The sequence below is a fragment of the Leptonychotes weddellii genome, chromosome 11 (assembly GCF_054177405.1).
Source record: "Leptonychotes weddellii isolate Sample4059 chromosome 11, ASM5417740v2, whole genome shotgun sequence".
Lineage (NCBI taxonomy): Eukaryota > Metazoa > Chordata > Mammalia > Carnivora > Phocidae > Leptonychotes > Leptonychotes weddellii.
This window is the reverse complement of record NC_138379.1, coordinates 79,585,771-79,602,621: the sequence shown is the minus strand read 5'-3', so window position 1 is coordinate 79,602,621 and position 16,851 is coordinate 79,585,771. Positions and strand designations below refer to the sequence as shown.

General features: G+C 52.4%; 1 protein-coding gene across 2 annotated transcripts in view; it reads right to left on the bottom strand.

Moving 5' to 3' along the window:
- Positions 1-16,851, bottom strand: part of LOC102735382 (sortilin-related receptor) — a 118,937-nt gene that overhangs the window by 94,908 nt on the left and 7,178 nt on the right. For both annotated transcript variants that reach the window (XM_081799267.1, XM_081799266.1), the window contains exons 2-3: positions 11,613-11,729; positions 4,788-4,913 (exon numbers count right to left, since the gene is read on the bottom strand). In XM_081799267.1, the coding sequence (XP_081655393.1) occupies positions 4,788-4,913; positions 11,613-11,729 (243 nt within the window). The remainder of the gene's footprint in view (positions 1-4,787; positions 4,914-11,612; positions 11,730-16,851) is intronic.

The window sequence follows — 16,851 nt, the reverse complement described above, 5'->3', positions numbered from 1 at the left end:
AGTTTATTTAAAAAAAATGTGTCAAGAACACTTAGTGTATGCCAGGCACTGAGCAGACAAGTTGTGCATGCCTTAGCTCATGCTCATCCTCAGCTCATGTCATGCTTCTGGTACTCACAGCCAGGCAGTGCTTTCGATACAGTCTTATCCTCCTTTACTAACTAGGGCACTGGAGCGCAGAGAGGTTAACCGGCCAAGGTGAGCCAGGAGGCAGCATCTACAGCCATTTCTGGCCAGTTCGGAGCCCACCCCTTCACCGTTCACCAAATCCTTTCTTCTCTTCCTCCAACAAAGAAGCAGAACTTCCAGAATTTCATGCCTAGGTCTCACCCTGTGCCCCCGGGCTCATCCACGCGCCGCCTCCTCTCACTCGGCTCCTCAAGTCTGTAGTGGCAGCTCCCCTCCCTGGCCTTGGGTGACCCCGTCTCATGCCAAGGCTCCGTGCCCCACACCTGACCACCCCGTCCTTGACCCTCCTCCGGCTCCTTCTTCCCCTTCGTCGCTCCCCACCCCTGCATAACCTCATCGCTCTTCCGTCCTCTGCTACGAACCTGCTCCATCCTCCACGCAGCTTCAACTACCACCACTGAGATCAGGCACGTCAGGACTTTTAATCTATGGATCTACGGTCTGACCCTGACTTCTGACCTCCTCGGCATCTCCGCTCTGATGCGCCGAGATACTTCACTCCGTCGTCCAAAACAGCGTCCTCTGACGCCATCCGGCCGCGTCCCAAGCTCTCCACGTGCTACAGCTGCCCCAGGCCACAGTCCTCACAATGAGAGCTGGGGTTTCGCTCCATTGCCTTGCCTCGGCCCCATGCCCCATCAGCCACCCACCCAGTTATGTCTCTTCATAATCTCTGCTCTCCTTTGTATCCCCAGTGCTACCCATGTGGCCCACTCCCTACTGGAGTCCATGAGCAAACTGGGGCCGGGCACTGGGCTTTTTAGGCCCCCTTGTGTCTTCCAGGCCTTGGCAGGGTGTGAAATACTCAGAGGGCAATTGCAACGTCTGGCTGAGGAACCGGGCAACGTCATGCCTATATTACCACGACCCCCTCATGACTTCCTGACCCCTCTCTAATCTTTCCCCTTTCCGACCCATCCTGCCTCTTGCCAGGACATGCATTTCCGTAGAAGACTCTATTTATAGCGAGTCCCCTACTCTAAGATCCTTCCATGGCTCCCCACAGTCCTCGAGGCAAAAAGCAAACTCCTCCATCTTCACCTGCCTGGTGTCTCAAAGTGCCCCAGCGCCAACCCTCCATCCCTGAGAAGTGAGTCTCCCCCCGGCCTGTACAGAAACCACAGACTGGCACCCTGACATCTCTGCCCAGGGCCTTCTCCCCCTCGCGGACTCCCACCAACTCTGCTCGGCTACTGGAACCAGGCCCGTCCTTGCAGCTCCATTTCCAATCCCCAGTACCCCATGAAGCCTTTACTTCTCTGACCTGACCTCGCTTAATCCCCAGCCCCAACCCCCGTGGCTTCCCGTGATCACTGAGGCACGACTGTGATGTAACCATGCCACCCGAGCAAGGGACAGGAAGTGCAGCATGTCCCACTCTGCCGTGAGGTCCCTGGACTGCCTGCCTGTTCAGCCTCCTCGAGGCCAGCCCCACATATTTGCCAGCACAGCCGACCTAGCAGGTGCTTCCTAGTCTGTGTGATTAGACTGTGAGATTTCAGAAGTGTCCTCAGACACCCCCACCTCTCCCGCCCTGTTTGCAATCACTGAATGTTCCGCTTTGGGCTTAAAACAATGTTTCCTCTTAAAACACAAATACCTCTAGAAGCATAAAATAAGCTACAGAATGCACCTCCGTGTTAGCCTAAGTGATTCTCTCCAGGTCTCAGGTGGGGGGACCAGGAGCACGATGACAGGAGGAAGGGCGGAGGAGGCAACGAAGGAACGTACCTCCATAAGGTGAGAGTGACGGGAAAGACAGCGGGGCCCACCTCTCGAGGCTGGGAAGCCTAGCTGCACACTCTGGAACCTTCTGGAAGGAGCCCCAGACGTACTGCATGGCTGACCTCGGGTGCGCCGGGCGGGGCGGGGGGGTGTTGCAGCACTGTCAGGTGGCTAGGACTGCACACTGCTTCAGGGAGGCAGCTGAGAAGGAAGTGGGCTGCTGCTGGCAGGTGCAAAAATAGACCCAAATGCTCACAGGACCCCAGAGCCAGTCCATCTCCATCGCAGAGCAAAACCACTGGAGCGGAGCTTGCTTGCCTAACCAGCCCTTCCCGTCCCCTTCCACGGGCACACACCTGCTCAGGCTTCCATGTGGCCCTCACGGGACATCCTCACCTTTCCAAGCCACTGCCCAAGGTCATTTCAACCATTTCAAACCCTGCTCCCTGACAGCGCCCCTCACGTCCGCACACGGGGGATGTGCCTGGGCCCAGCACCCTGCTGGTGTTGACAGCAAGGCACCCAGCCTGCATGATTTTTCTCAGGAAGTGGTAGGTCCGGTGAGGCAATCTGCCTTCCAGGGGACAAAGACAAAAGTAACAGAAGTAACTGGCACAGTGAGAGTCACAGTTTCCTTCCTGAGAAGTTGGGGAGGGGTAACAACCTTCTTCGGGGAACCAGAAACTCAGCAGAGAATGCTGCATCTCTAACCCCACTCAGTCTGCTCCAGGCCCGTGCTCCACCTGTCAATAGGTTTTCCAAGAAGGTGGTTCCTCTTCCCTCTCCCCACCAACTCCCAAAGTACGTCCATCTCTCCCGTGAGAAGCCCAAGATGCCCCACCTCCCACACAGGGAGCGCCCAGGCTGCAGGCATGCCCTGCCCTTCCAGGACCCCAAACTCCTTGACGACCATGCCTGGCGTTCACTTCTTGCTTGCCCCAGCGCCCTGGCCCCGCCCTGCTCCTTCTCCAGACCTAATGCTCCAAAAGCCCCTCTCCCCCTGCACCAAACCTGCTCTGCAAGCCCAGAACATCATCTTTCCTGTCTTCTGACTACTCAGACGTGCGTGTGGGCCTAGCAGCTGCTCACCACAACCCATGACAAGCAGGAAGGAAGTCAGGACCTGCTGGCAGACATCTGTGCCCTTGTGGTAGGAGGTGAGGAGGGGGCAGATGGAGCTGAAAAAGAAGATTCTGGAGGGACCACAGAGTGGCTCCAAGGCCACCAAGGCAGTAAGAGTTAGCTCTGGGACAATGTGTAAAGATAATGATAATAATAATTGACAGGTGCCTCCGGACAAGGTGAGTAATCTGAGCGTTATCTGCTCCTTGGAAGGCAGGGGGCACACAGCTCTATCCAGGGGAGATGTGGCACAACCAGCAAGCCGGACCCTGGGGGCAGGGAGCCTCACCTCTCAGAAGCCGAGAGCAAATCGCAAATCGGGCAGCAGGGCCCACCCAACCCTGGGGGCCCCAAGTCCCAGGCCTGCCCAACCAAGTGCAGTGGGAGGAGCGGGTGCAGAGGGCGGGCAATCTTGTCTCCAGAGCCAAGTCCCTCCAACACCTCTTCCTTGCTTTTCATCGTGGAGCGAGTTAGGTAAGAGGGGAGCTGTTCCTAACTGTTCCTCTGTTTTGAGATCATCAGGCAGGGCTAATATTAACCAGTATGTACCGGTAGTAGCTAGTCTAGTTAAAAAAAAAAAAAAATTATTTCTATACCCATTAGTACGTAGCTGCTTCCTTGAAACCCGAGAGAGGCCCCTCCTAAGCACCAGTGGCCTGGCCCCTTCCCCAGGGCCTGCCCACCATCCAGCAACTAAAAGGTTAATGCCTGGCCAGGCAGGGTGGCCTTCAGGACCCAGCTCCCTCCAGACTGGCTCTGTTCTGATTGGCCAGTGCCATTCCAGTGGCTAAATATTTTGAATAGAGGCAACCCGAGAAGCCAGTGTTGGGGGGCACCTGGCCAGAGGACCGTGCGGATCTTGTTCCTTTCTGGATGAGCAAAGAACAGCAGCTACCCTTACCTCGGAGCTTCCTGAACATTCTTAGGAGCAGTCATCTTGCCTCTGGAAACGAGCTAGGGCTCACCAGAGTGCGGGAGAGAGCCATCAAATACAACTCTCCAAGCTAAAGCAACCTAACCTTGCAGGCTGCCTGATTCCTGCCCTCTCGCCTCCGCCTCCCCCTCCGCCTCTCTGGGGGCCCAGGGCAATCTCAAATCAATGCTTCCTCCACATCTGACTGCCCGGGGTCTACTGCAGAAACTGAGCCCCAGGCCAGCCAGCCGGGAAAACAAATCCGGAAGCACAGCAGTATCTGCCGCCTTGCCTTGGTGTTCTTCTCTAGGCCGGTACAGGCTGGGGGTGGGGGTGCGCGCATGCATGTACGTACACACGTACACACACACACACACACACACACACGGGGGTGGGGGTGCACGCATGCATGTACGTACACACACACACACACACACACACACACACTGGTGATGCCCACAAAATCAAGCATCCGGCAAGCACACTGGAAGATGTGTATCACACGGTGGTGAAAGTCCCAGTAAACCCAGGTCTCATTTGTGCCACCTGTGAGACAGGCAGTTCATCGATTGGGGGATTTTCTTTCTGCACGTTAGCCTGACGCTTTGTCCAGAAATCCTGCCTGGCCAGAACCTGGCCTGCCCGATTATGCACGGTTCCACCCTGACACCTGTGTTCTGCTAAACTCCCTGGTTGGTGGAAAAATAGTCCCTGGCTACGGGTCACACTGCAGAGATGATGACAAGGAGCTCCTTCTCCCAGCCCCCCCGGTTAGCATGGCGGACGTCCCGGAATTCAGCCCCCTGAAGTCCCGACGGGCGGGATGGTGCCTCCTTACACGCTTATTGTCCACGGGGCTGTGGTAGAACTGGGCGATCACCGCTTCACTGCTGTTGCCCAAGCCGAAGCTCAATTTCTCGGAAATTCTCTTGAATGATTTTCCATAGTCGTAAGACACGTACACCTGGATCAGGGAGGAGGAGAGGACGAAGAAGAGCTGGTGAAAAATGTGGCCGAGAGACCTCTCCCTCTGCCCGCACCTGTCAACATCCCGCCCTGGATCCCGAACGATGTTCCCGACAGGTCCCCGGCGTCAGGACACGACAGATGTGAAGAGATGATGCACCAAGGATAAGCAGGGCACCTCTCCATCCGCCCCCCAACCATGTGGGGGGCAGGAAGCCCAGGAGCGCCACAGCCCCTTGCTGCCCACAATACACAGGCTCCTTTCTGAGGCCAGGATGCTTCCTTGCAGGGGGGCCAGGGGGACCCACGGATGGAAACAATGATGACCTCCTCCCCATGGCCGGGTTGAGTGTCTAACCAATTACATCCAGAGGCAGACTGAATGTGGTTGTCTGACGGGGAGGGACCGGGGACTTGTTTTGCCATCTGCTGAAATGTCCCCAAAAGGTAATCTCATTCTTCAACCCTCTGCTGGGAAGGTCTGTTGCTCCGGCACTGCAGAGGATGAAAAAGGAAACCCTCCCAGGCCTCCACGGAGAAGTCCAACAGGTGAGAAAGAAAAGTGCTGAGTGATTCGATATGCACGGAGGTCGAATGTATAGATTCAAGACGCCCCGGCCCCAGCACTCATCACGCTCGCTGATGTTGATGCTACTGCCTGGCGGGGGTGGGGGGGGTGTGTGGGGGGGGGTGGCAGTAGCCCAGGAGCCAGGAGCCGGGCCTCCTGCTTGCGGGGCTCCAGCCACCGAGTAACCACGGAGGTAAAATGTAAGAGGAACTGTCACTCACGGCACGCTTCCTAGGTGCCAGATACCGTACTGCCCTCCTCGTGTGAAAGAGCTCAGGGAGCTCTCCCCACAGCCCTGCATGGCAAATGCAGTTACTAAAATCACTTTCCAGATAAGGCGGCAGGGGCTTAGGGGATTAGTTTCTTGCCAGAGTAACAGAGAAGGTAAGTAGCAGCGTGGAAATGTGATCCAGGCTGCCTGCCTCCAAAGCCAGAAATCCCAAAGCCATCACACCTCCGGTAATGGATGGCGGGAGACAAGCCGCCAGGTATTTTGCGCGTAGACTGACTACCTAGGCAATGTGAAATCAACATAATCAGAGGATTAAAAACCAGCCTGATAGGTGAACAGAATATTAATAATAGTTAGGACTGGGGTAAGTTCTAAAGGAAAATGACAGGTGAATTGCAACAAGAACGGGAACGGCTGGACTCCTCCCAGCACAGGTACACATCTGAAGGGTTTGTCAGGAGCCAGGGGCTGTGCTAAGTGCCAGATATGCAAAGACATGGCCTTTACACACATTGTAAACGTACAAATGTTTGTAAGCAACAACCCTTGTAAACAATGAACTACACGAGGCAGGTACAAAGGGAAGCAAGAACCCACACGGGGCGTTAATATTTATTAGATGTCAAGGTTAGAAGAGCACAGAGAGAGCCTCTGCCAATATCTGGGCCACAGTGGAAGAAGCCCCATTACGAACGCTCATGCTTACAACACACAGCGTGTCCCCAACTGCCATGCACACAGTGAGGGGCTGCCATCAAAGCAGCCTCAAAATGCAGCAGGTTGAGAAGCTCACAGAGGATTTGAGTGAGTAAAAAGACAAGGTGGTACCTTCTCACTTCCATTCTCCTGGCCCAGAATGGACACTGAGAGTCCCTGTTAGGCTCAGACACCAGATGTACTGAACTAATGGCTTCTCTAAAAGGGAACTCGGCCCCCTCCAGCTCCAACGTCCCCAAAATTGATAATCCACTATGAGTTACTTCCTCAGAAGCACAGAGGTGATAATAAGTCATATTAGGATAGTATTTTTCAGTATACATTATCGCTCTTCATCTTAAAAAATTCTGTGGGGGGCGCCTGGGTGGCTCAGTCATTGAGCGTCTGCCTTCGGCTCGGGTCGTGATCCCAGGGTCCTGGGATCGAGCCCCGCATCGGGCTCCCTGCTCCGCGGGAAGCCTGCTTCTCCCTCTCCCACTCCCCCTGCTTGTGTTCCCTCTCTCGCTGTCTCTCTCTCTGTTCTTAAAAAAAAAAAAATTCTGTGGGTCAGGGGTGCCTGGGTGGCTCAGTCGTTAAGCGTCTACCTTCGGCTCAGGTCATGATCCCAGGGTCCTGGGATCGAGCCCCGCGTCGGGTTCTCTGCTCAGTGGGGAGCCTGCTTCTCCCTCTCCCACTCCCCCTGCTTGTGTTCCCTCTCTCGCTGCGTCTCTCTCTGTCAACTACATAAATAAAATCTTTAAAAAAAAAAAATTCTGTGGGTCAGCCTCACTCTGCCTCCCTTGGTGTACCTAGAATATCGCACATTGCTCAGTAAAGATTTCTGGAATTAAACATCACTATAAACCACAGAGTGAGGTAAATGAATATGTCCCACAAATGAATAAAAAAGAGATTGACATGAATGAATCAGTGAGTGAGTGAATGAGGAATTATTTCCATTTAATAGGATGACAAAAAACCAAGACTCAGAGAAGTTAATGGTCATATAGCCTGGAAGTTGACAAAACATAATGGGTTCCCTCCAATCCCTGGTCCATCTGTCTTTCCACTCTTGCAAGTTACCCTTCTAGGAGGCTGCTCTCTGCTACAGACATATAGTGCTCTGTTAAAGGGGGAGATCACACACTGAGTCTGCAGGCCGGGCAGTGGAAGGAGTGGGGGGAAAGAAGGGGTAAAACACCAACCTTAACAAAACACAGACCTTTTCTGAGATCCTCAGCCACACCTCTGTCACTTCACGCTCAGAGAGACAACAGCCCTCACTACCAAAAAGCTCTTCCTTAATATGCACCTGTAAACAATCCCCATCTCTTTACGACTTATACTTAATAGAAGTCAAGAGTAAGTATGTAAGGGCCCATCCTACGCCTCAAGACACTTGTAAATGACTCATCAACCTGCTTCCTCTGCTCCAGGTCGAACCATCCCAACATGATATTTTTATCCTGTCCTCATAATTCTTATTTCTGTTGGATTAACCTAGACCCTAAGCTCCACAGGGCAAAGACCAAGCTCAGGGCTGTGCACAGCTATCCACCCTCCTCCACAACGAGGAGCCCAGAAAAGGCCTCTGCCAGTGCTCAGATAATGCCGAGTGGGCTGACGGCCTCGTGGTCTCCACACTGCACCCCCACTGTATGCTCTGCTTCAGTTCCCAGGGAGCGCCAGGTTGCTGGAGCACTGCCCACTGTGCTCTCCAGGTGAATGTGGGCAAACATCCTATACTCGCTCATCCTTGTGCTCCCATAGAGTTTTTTTTCCTCCGAGCACAGGTTCTGCACCGATCAGTCCTCTCTGACTTCTCTAAGACATGACTCCCTAAAAGAACAGAATAAAACGGGAGGAGTCCCTAAAACTGCCAAAGTTGCTGGTTACATCACTGTCTCACCTATAAAGGTGGTCCTTCCATGGGAGTGGTTTTGGATTCTCTCCCTACTTTAAAACAGCGTAATAATAATAATGAGAAGGACGAGAAGCAAGGAGGGGAAAAGGCAGAATGGACAGCGGAGGCAGGGAGGAAGGAAAGAAGGGTTGAAATGTACAGAAAGCATCTCCTTATCTAGCCCCGTTCTGAGTCCTTCACACCAGTGCTTCTCGAACGGTAACATGCCTACAAGTCACCTGGCACAACGTAGGTCACAATGCAGACTGTGATTCAGGAAGTCTGGAGTAGAACCTGAGATTCTGCCTTTCTAACCAGCTCCCAGAAAACACCCCTGGCTGCTGACCCACAGCCCATACTTTGGGGAGCAAGGTTTTACAAGCACTATCTCACTGACAGATGAGAAGACCAACAGCAGGTTAATGACTCGGCTCAGGGTCTGACTGCTAACGAACGGCAGAGCCAGGATTCAACCCCAGGCATTCTGACTTCAGAGCCAAAGCTCAGCAAGACACCAGCTCCACGGGCTCCCAAGTTCCACCCTGTTAGCAAGCTAGCCAGTGCTGGCCCTGCTCCCCGGTCCATCCTGGGGGGCACCAGTCATAACGTCACGCCACTCTGGGTGCAAAGGCAGCAAGTCCTACCCTTCCTGAAACCTTCCCTGGTTGATTCTGATCTTCCGGTGGACACGATCTCTGCAGAGCTCCTTGGCCAATGTGGCTGCACCTGAGTACCTCTGCAAACTATGTCAGGAGAGGGCGGAAAGAGATAAGCGGGGAGGCTCAAGATAAACAATACCTATTGTCTCCTTTCATCAACCAGACTATCAGAGAAAAAGATGGCATTCCTTTTGGAATGCAGCCGCCAGTCCTCACGGAATCACACTTGCTACCAGTTCATCGGGACATTATTCATTTTTTTTTTTTTTCTGTTGAAAAGCAAACCTTCCGGGATTCCAGCTTCCAGATCCGTCCCTTTTTAATATACTGAATATGCATGACTTGGCCATTCTTCAACACACACACAGCTCCTCACTTACACTGGTCCCTTCCCTTCTGGACAGCTGACGGGGCCTTACGAACCGTGCTCCCGCTCTTCTCTCAAGAAAGTCGGGGTTGCTACGATGCCCGCACCACCAACTCCAGCCTCCGAGTCATAATTTATTTCTGCGTTAACATTTCACATCAGAACATCTCCGTTTCAGCTGCCAAGTCTTTAATGTAGCCTGTGTGCGGACGGGGGTAAATCTCTGCCACTCCCGTTTATTATCTCCGAGCATGGCATTTCCTTCCCGTGTAATCTTATCGTGTATTTCATTACAGAATGGTGTATCGCGTCCCATGTTCAATGGCTTCTCGGTAAGACACACCCAGATAGTTAGAGTGAGAATGGGGTTTGGGCAGACAGGCCATATGTGGGGAGACCAACCATCCAGGGTGACCCCCGGCCTGAGGAGGCTCCCAGGACGCAGGGCTTTGAGGGCAAAAACCCAGACGAGTGGGTCCCGTTGGCAACATGACACCTCACACAGCGGGCACGTGATCAGGTCTCGGGAGCCACCGCTGCGTGACCTCAAGCAGGCCACTTCATGTCTCCAGGCTCCTGTTTGTCCAGCAAAGCCGTAATACAACGGTTAAGGTCTTTTACCTGTCTCGTAAAAAAATATTATCTAGACAAAGAATTTTTTAAATGTATAAAAAGGCTAAGGAGGATTTCTCAACACAGTGGGGCCCACAGCGGTTTCCGGTGCTCAAAAGGGGTAGCCATGAAGGGGTGTGCAGGCCGTGACCGCACTGAGTATATACACAGGTGCCTCGGGGCCTCACGGGACCAACAGCATCCATAGGCTGCCGTCTGTGCTCGCAAACCCTGGTCGCATTTATAAATAGGCCAAAGCCACTGCCCCCCAAAAAGTCCAGCCCTGCTCCAGAGCACGACATCCAAACTGGCTGTCAATGACCACAGTTTCCCACCCGCCCCTGCTCAGCAGCCATCCTGGACAAAAGCTCTACATTATAGCCCTTCCACCGCCCTCCCTGTCTGTGGCTGTCTCCACTGAACCCACTAGAAAGCAGCCACCGGTGCTCCCTCCAGGCACCTACCTAGGAGCACAACCAAGCCGGACAGCGGATACACAGAGAGGGATCTCACAGAGACCAGGTCTGTACTCAAGAATGCCAAGTTTCCTTCGGGCTGATGTGACAGTGCTAGGAAATTCACCAGGAGGTTCCCTCTGGCCAGAGCGCAGAGTGAACAAAGCTCCACGCGGTGTTTCTTTGTCCACAGGTTTCACCCTGCCACATCCATCCCTGACCCCAGGCAGGGGCTGGCCCTCTTCCCACAAGGGGACGTCTGGAGCCGGGGCCACACACATGGGACCCAAGGACCAGCTCTGGCCCTTGTATAGGTTGTACTTGGCCCGCCCAGTATTTGTACAAACGATACATGAGCTGTCAACTTGTAAGACTCTGCAGTTTTCACGTAAAAACCCAGACCTCTGAGCTTCTCTCGGAAATCAGATCTGGCAAGGCCGGGCCCTACACGGCAACCAGAACTAAGACCGATGACAACAGCCCCTCCCAAGCACCAAATCCCTTCTACTTCTCAGTGCCTCACGGACACAGAGACCAAGGATCAATCACCGCATTCAAATTAACAGGTGAATGCTTCTTGAACCTGCATCTCTATCAAAGTGGGAAAATGACACACTGGCCCAGGAGGCCACACACTTCAAGAAAAATGGGAGAAACCGTTTTCCTCCCTGGAAGAGCGAGCATGGTGAACTGGGAGGCAGGCTTCTCCTGCCACTACCCACCTGGTCTCTCACGGGCCTTTGAGTCTGTGACCCTTGGTGTCTCGTCTTCAAAGTACCTAAACTCTTAAATGCTATACAGAAAGCCAACCGTGAAAACCAAGAATATGAGCACATCAGAGTCAAGAACCCACCCCACTGGAAGGGGTCCCATCGGGCTCTGGGGCAGACGGGCAGCTCTGCCCGGAATGTGCTTCTGGCATTTTGCGGAGCAGACCCAACAATCCAGATCAAACCCGATCACTTGACAAAAGTAATCATGCATCACACGGATCTCATTGCAAAATGGCCTGCACCACCCTCTGTTCGGCAAACGAGGGGTATTTATTATTGTTCAGATTCTCTTCCCTGTTGTAAAATGTATCCCATCCATTCATTCTCTACTTACCCACACTATTTTTTTACTGGCATGATAACCCCGCCAGATTCCAAGAGGGCATGTTGGTGGCCTCACAGAGGAGCGCCCAGACCAGCACCAATACTTACATCACTGCTCCTGGGCCTCGCCAGGGCCAGGCTGTCCCGGGCCAAGGCCACGATCACGTTGCTTTTCTCTCCGGCCCAGTGCACCACCATCTGATTGTGGGAATCATTCAGACTAACCTGAAAGAGATCAAACCGACACAGGAATTAGGACCCACGATGAGTGAGGGCCACGATATTCTAAAGCAAGACTCTCTCCTCCTTTGTCACTCAGAAACAGCTAAGATTCTGAGATCTGGAGCACGGGGCCAGGCTGGCCTATTTTTCCCCCAGTGCAGATTCCACAAGACACAACTTCCCCAAGAAGAAATACAAATTCCCTGCTATTTTGGATATAAGTGGATTGCAAAAAAATCTTCTCAGGCTCTCTCTGACATAACCAGTGACTTTCTTATTCTTCTTGTCTTTTGCGTAATCAATCTCCGGTTACTTTCATCCCTAACCCATACGTGGGTCATGCACTCCCCTAAGGCCTTGAAACCGAAACAGACACATCTTCCTCATTCAGAAAGAGTGCACAGGCCAGAAAGACCACAGGCTTTCAAACCTCCATTCAATCTGGTGCCCTGTCTGGCTGACAGGTGACATGGCTCGTCCTGAGCGCCTCGCAAGGAGGAACAAGAGAAAAACATCACGGTACAAGTTTTATTTAATTAGTTTTGAAGGGTCCCAAGTAAGGAAATATTTTCCAGGACTCCCCAGAAATGACCTTCGAATTCTTGCTAACAGTAGTTCCTAGACTTCTGGGTTTTGTAAACCAGTAAGATGAAAATTAATTAAAAAGGCCAGCAGAGGATTGGTTGGCCAACTCCATTTTGCCAGGTAAGGACATGAACAAAAACAGCCACTGTGTCGAGCTGAACTTGCTGTTCTCTGAACCGGTTTCCTCTGCTCCCTGAAGACATAGCAGACTCGTGCCCAGGCTGCCTTGCCGTGGGGTGTGGCCTGACTTCTGGCCTCAGAACATGAGGGAAGGTGGTCAGGGCCACCAGCCCCAGCCCCTGCCAGCCCTCGGCCTCTTCCCCATCCGCAGGCCCCATTGAGGACTCCAGAGCCCCAGGTGAGGGTGGAACCACAAGGAGGAAGGAGCCCACGTCGCCAATGAGAAAGCCCTCCACTAGTCAGTAACAGTCGCTTTGAACTCCTTACAATTAGGGGATCCATTTATGCCACTGAGCTTCTGGGATCCGTCCATTATGCAGCTAGCCCTCCTAAGCAACATGACCACCATAATCACCGTCATTTTTTATTTTTTTATTTTTTAAGATTTTATTTATTTATTTGTCAGAGAGACAGAGAGCACAAGCAGGGGGAGCAGCAGGCAGAGGGAGAAGCAGGCTCCCCGCTGAGCAGGGAGCCCGATGCGGGACTCGATCCCAGGACCCTGGGATCACGACCTGAGCCGAAGGCAGACGCTTAATGACTGAGCCACCCAGGCGCCCAATCACCGTCATTTTTTAAAGAAAGGACAGTTAAACACCGAAAACTGAATAAGGATCTCAGAATAAGAACAGTTCTTTTAGACAGTTTTGCTTTATGAAAAACTAACTCCATTCCTTTTATTCTCCCTCTTTCAACCAGACACGGACAGACAGTCTGAGGGCCAGCATCTCAGAAGCCCTGAGCTCACATTTCACCTACTCTGTGTGAAGAGCAAACCGATGACCATAAGAAAAAAAATTCCGAGAGCTGTTGTTAACAGTCAGAATCAGGACAAAGCCCCCCCTCTCCCACCCCCAAATCAGGAACATGCACTCTCCCTCTTGCTGAGCAGTGTCTGGGAGAAGCCTCTTCCACCAGCCTCTCCAACCTCGGCTGTCTGGGGCACATGTAGAAGGAAATCAAGCTTCTGGGCTCCAAGGAGCCTCCGCACAATCCCACCTGCATATCCCCCCACCACCCTCCCCTTTTGGGCTGATGCAAAGTCCAAGCCTGAGCTGACGGGCCCTCTGAGCTGCCTTCCCATAGAGGTTCTGCGGCAGAAAACCCTCCCCACACCTCCTTTCTCCTTTCTGTTCTGTCCCGCCACCGCCCTAACTTTCCCCACCCCCCTCCTCGAGCTGCTCTCAGATGTCACAAGGGAGAAGGCAGACACCTGTGCCCCAAACTTGGCAGACAAGATGACAAAGGAGCGAATCCTTAACTACCCTGCTCTGACTCTGGAGCGCCTGTGTTTCATTTGATCCAGGATCCAAATGCTTTTGGAAAATATCTGAAATGAGACTTCTGTAAAGAGAAAGACCTTTGGGTATTTTTTAGGAAAATACGTCATTCCAAAATGTCCCTTCTCGTTCCCAGAGAGACGTCCAGGTGGGCATCAAGAGAGAAGGACGAATGAAAAATAGAAGTAAGTAAATAATGTAAGTGAGAATGCTACAGAGGGAAAGCAGCGGAGACAATCTCCAGTAGCAGCTCATGAGGCCTTACTCCAGCCTTCCCGTTCTCCCACCACTCGCCCTCCAGCTCATGCCGCTGGGAAGAATCTAGAAGCATCTACAAATCAGAAGCCCAATAGCACAAGCACCCTGGGAATTCAGGCTAAAAGTCTTTGCCCTCCAAAGACATTCTCGCCCTTAGAACAGAGGGGAATAAATAGTGAACGTATGCGAACATCGATACGATAAAGGATTCGGCACCTGGAAGAATCACCCGAGTTCTCAGGGTCTGGCATGAAAGAGCCCACCAACATTTGACTCGGGCAACCTCAGAACGGTCCCCCTGGCAGGTGACAATCTGAACAGGTTACAGAGCCTCCAGTGACGAGAGTGGGAAAGAAGTCTCAATGCTACGTGCTGAAGTCTTTCTCCTCAGAGGACACGAGATTTATGAGGCCCCTCAACCAATCCTAACAGAGGGGAAGGGGTGAGATGAGAGCAGTGCAAAGGACAAGCATCAGAACGTCCAAGGGCTTTCTGACAAAGGAAGCCAAAGGCAAGCTTGGTGAAACACCTGTAAAAAAAATAAATGAAGGACTTGATAAATGAGACACAGTTAATTGGAGATGTCAAAGCAGCAGGGAGGGGCCCGATGCCTCCCCTCAGAAGGCAGAGAAAAAATCACATGCCACCAAAATCTCCACACACAAAAACTGCATCATCAGCAACCCACAGCATCCGGAGGTACCCGAAGCTTCGGCCTGGCTCACCGGCAGTCATTAATGCCCCAAAGGTCACCCGGTCTGGGGCTCCCAAACCCAGCTGACAGAACCACCCCAGACCTACCGATTCAGATCCCTCTCTGACTGGGGCCCAGGAATTCCTGTTTTTAAAAGAGACGCTCCGGGTGTCCGTAATGCAGCTTCTCTGGGGAGCAGTGAATCTAGTCCGTTCCCCTTCCTACTGGCACTACCTGGGATCCAACTGGTGGGAGCCGGAAGACCCACTGTTTGGGAGAGAGGCTGTCTTTGGGTATTTGGGGTAGTTGTTAAAACTCCATGATCTGATATACGCCATGATGTGGACAAACCTCAAAAACACCATGCTACTGAAAGAAGCCAGACACAAAAGGTCACAATATTGCCTGATTCCATGTACATGAAAGATCCAGAATCAGTAAGTCCATACAGATGGAAAGCAGACTGGTGGTTGCCAGGGCCTGGGGGGAAAGGGAACCTGGGGAGTTACCATTTCACAGGTAAGGGGTTCTATTTTAGAGTGATGGAACTAGGCAGGGGGGTGATCGTACAACACCGTGAATGGACTATACATGCCACCGCCATCATTCACGTGAAAGCAGTTAATGTTATGTGAATTTCATCTCAATAATTTTTTTTAAAAGCCTGTATCTGTGACCTGTAAAGAACATCATATTTCTGAGGTGCTGATCTAATACCGAGGAGCTCGGACTCTTAAGAAATGCTTCTTTCATCTCATCTCGATCTTTTCTGCTACCAAAATAATACAGCCCGAATGAGTCATAGTGGAGGCAGGCTGAGGAGTGGGTCTCCGGCCAAAGCAATCCTTCAAAGCGCCGTCAGCGGCATCTGCAGAACCACGGCATCCCTGCAGGCCGCCGGGTCCCTGCTCGCTGGTCCCTGGTCCCCGGCTGGAGAAATGGCCACAAGCTCGGGGCCAGCATCCACTTCCAGCTCCCAACAATCGTCACCACCCCCACACTGAACACCCCTCGGTCCAAGCCACCCCCATGCTGTCTCTCAGCCCCCCAGCACGCCCTGGCGTTCCAAAGAGGTCAAACGATTTTCCTCATTATTCAGAGTGAGAATAAGAATCTGCTGCCACCAAGCCCCAAGCTCTGGGTTGTTATAAATAGAAGGGAGGACAAATAAATTGCTTGTTGTATGGAGGTACTGATTGCTCATGCATTCACTTACTGATGAAGGCACTGAGGCCTACTGAGTGCCAGGCACTCTTTGAGGCTCGTAAATAATTTCTCCCCTTGTCAAGGGTACACAGAGCACTTCTGGGGGAAATCGGTGTCGCAAGTCTGACCGGTGATAAGATATTTACAATAAAACCGTCAAAATCTGTGTACTCAATTGAGGCTTACTCAGGAGGACGGGGTCCTTAATGGAACAGGCCCCACATCATCTCCATTCATTCCTTCTGCCATTACCTCTTGCAAATTAGTCAAACCCGAAGATCAGGATGTCCTAGACACCCACAGCCTGTGGTCCTCAACACTCCTACACAGCTTCTTTCCAGAACACAGGACGAGGAGGACAAACAAGGCAGTCTGGTTCACTCCTCTGCCTCGCTAGCAGGGAAATACGAAGAAGCATTTTTAAAATTCTGCAACGAAGTATAAAACAAATACCACGTCCTTCAATTTCGAGGACAGAGGCGGCTGCTGAATCCCCTGAACATCAGGGCAGGCCTCAGGAAACCAAAGACAGAGTCCCGAGGTCCAAGAATAACAAGGTTTTCTCAGACCATCCATTTGCATGACCTAAATGCTAGGTATGCAAACGGCCCCTCCGTGTCCCCATTCAGTACGGTGTCCTCACTATATTTAGCAGGCTCATTACCCTCCCTGGGTGCTCCACCTCTGAAGGAGAGCTGGAATCTAGTTTAAGAACTCCCTGCAGGGGCGCCTGGGTGGCTCAGTTGGTTAAGCGACTGCCTTCGGCTCAGGTCATGATCCTGGAGTCCCTGGATCGAGTCCCGCATCGGGCTCCCTGCTCCGCGGGGAGTCTGCTTCTCCCTCTGACCCTCCGGACCCTCCCCCCTCTCATGCTCTCTCTCTGTCTCTCTCTCTCAAATAAATAAATAAAATCTTTAAAAAA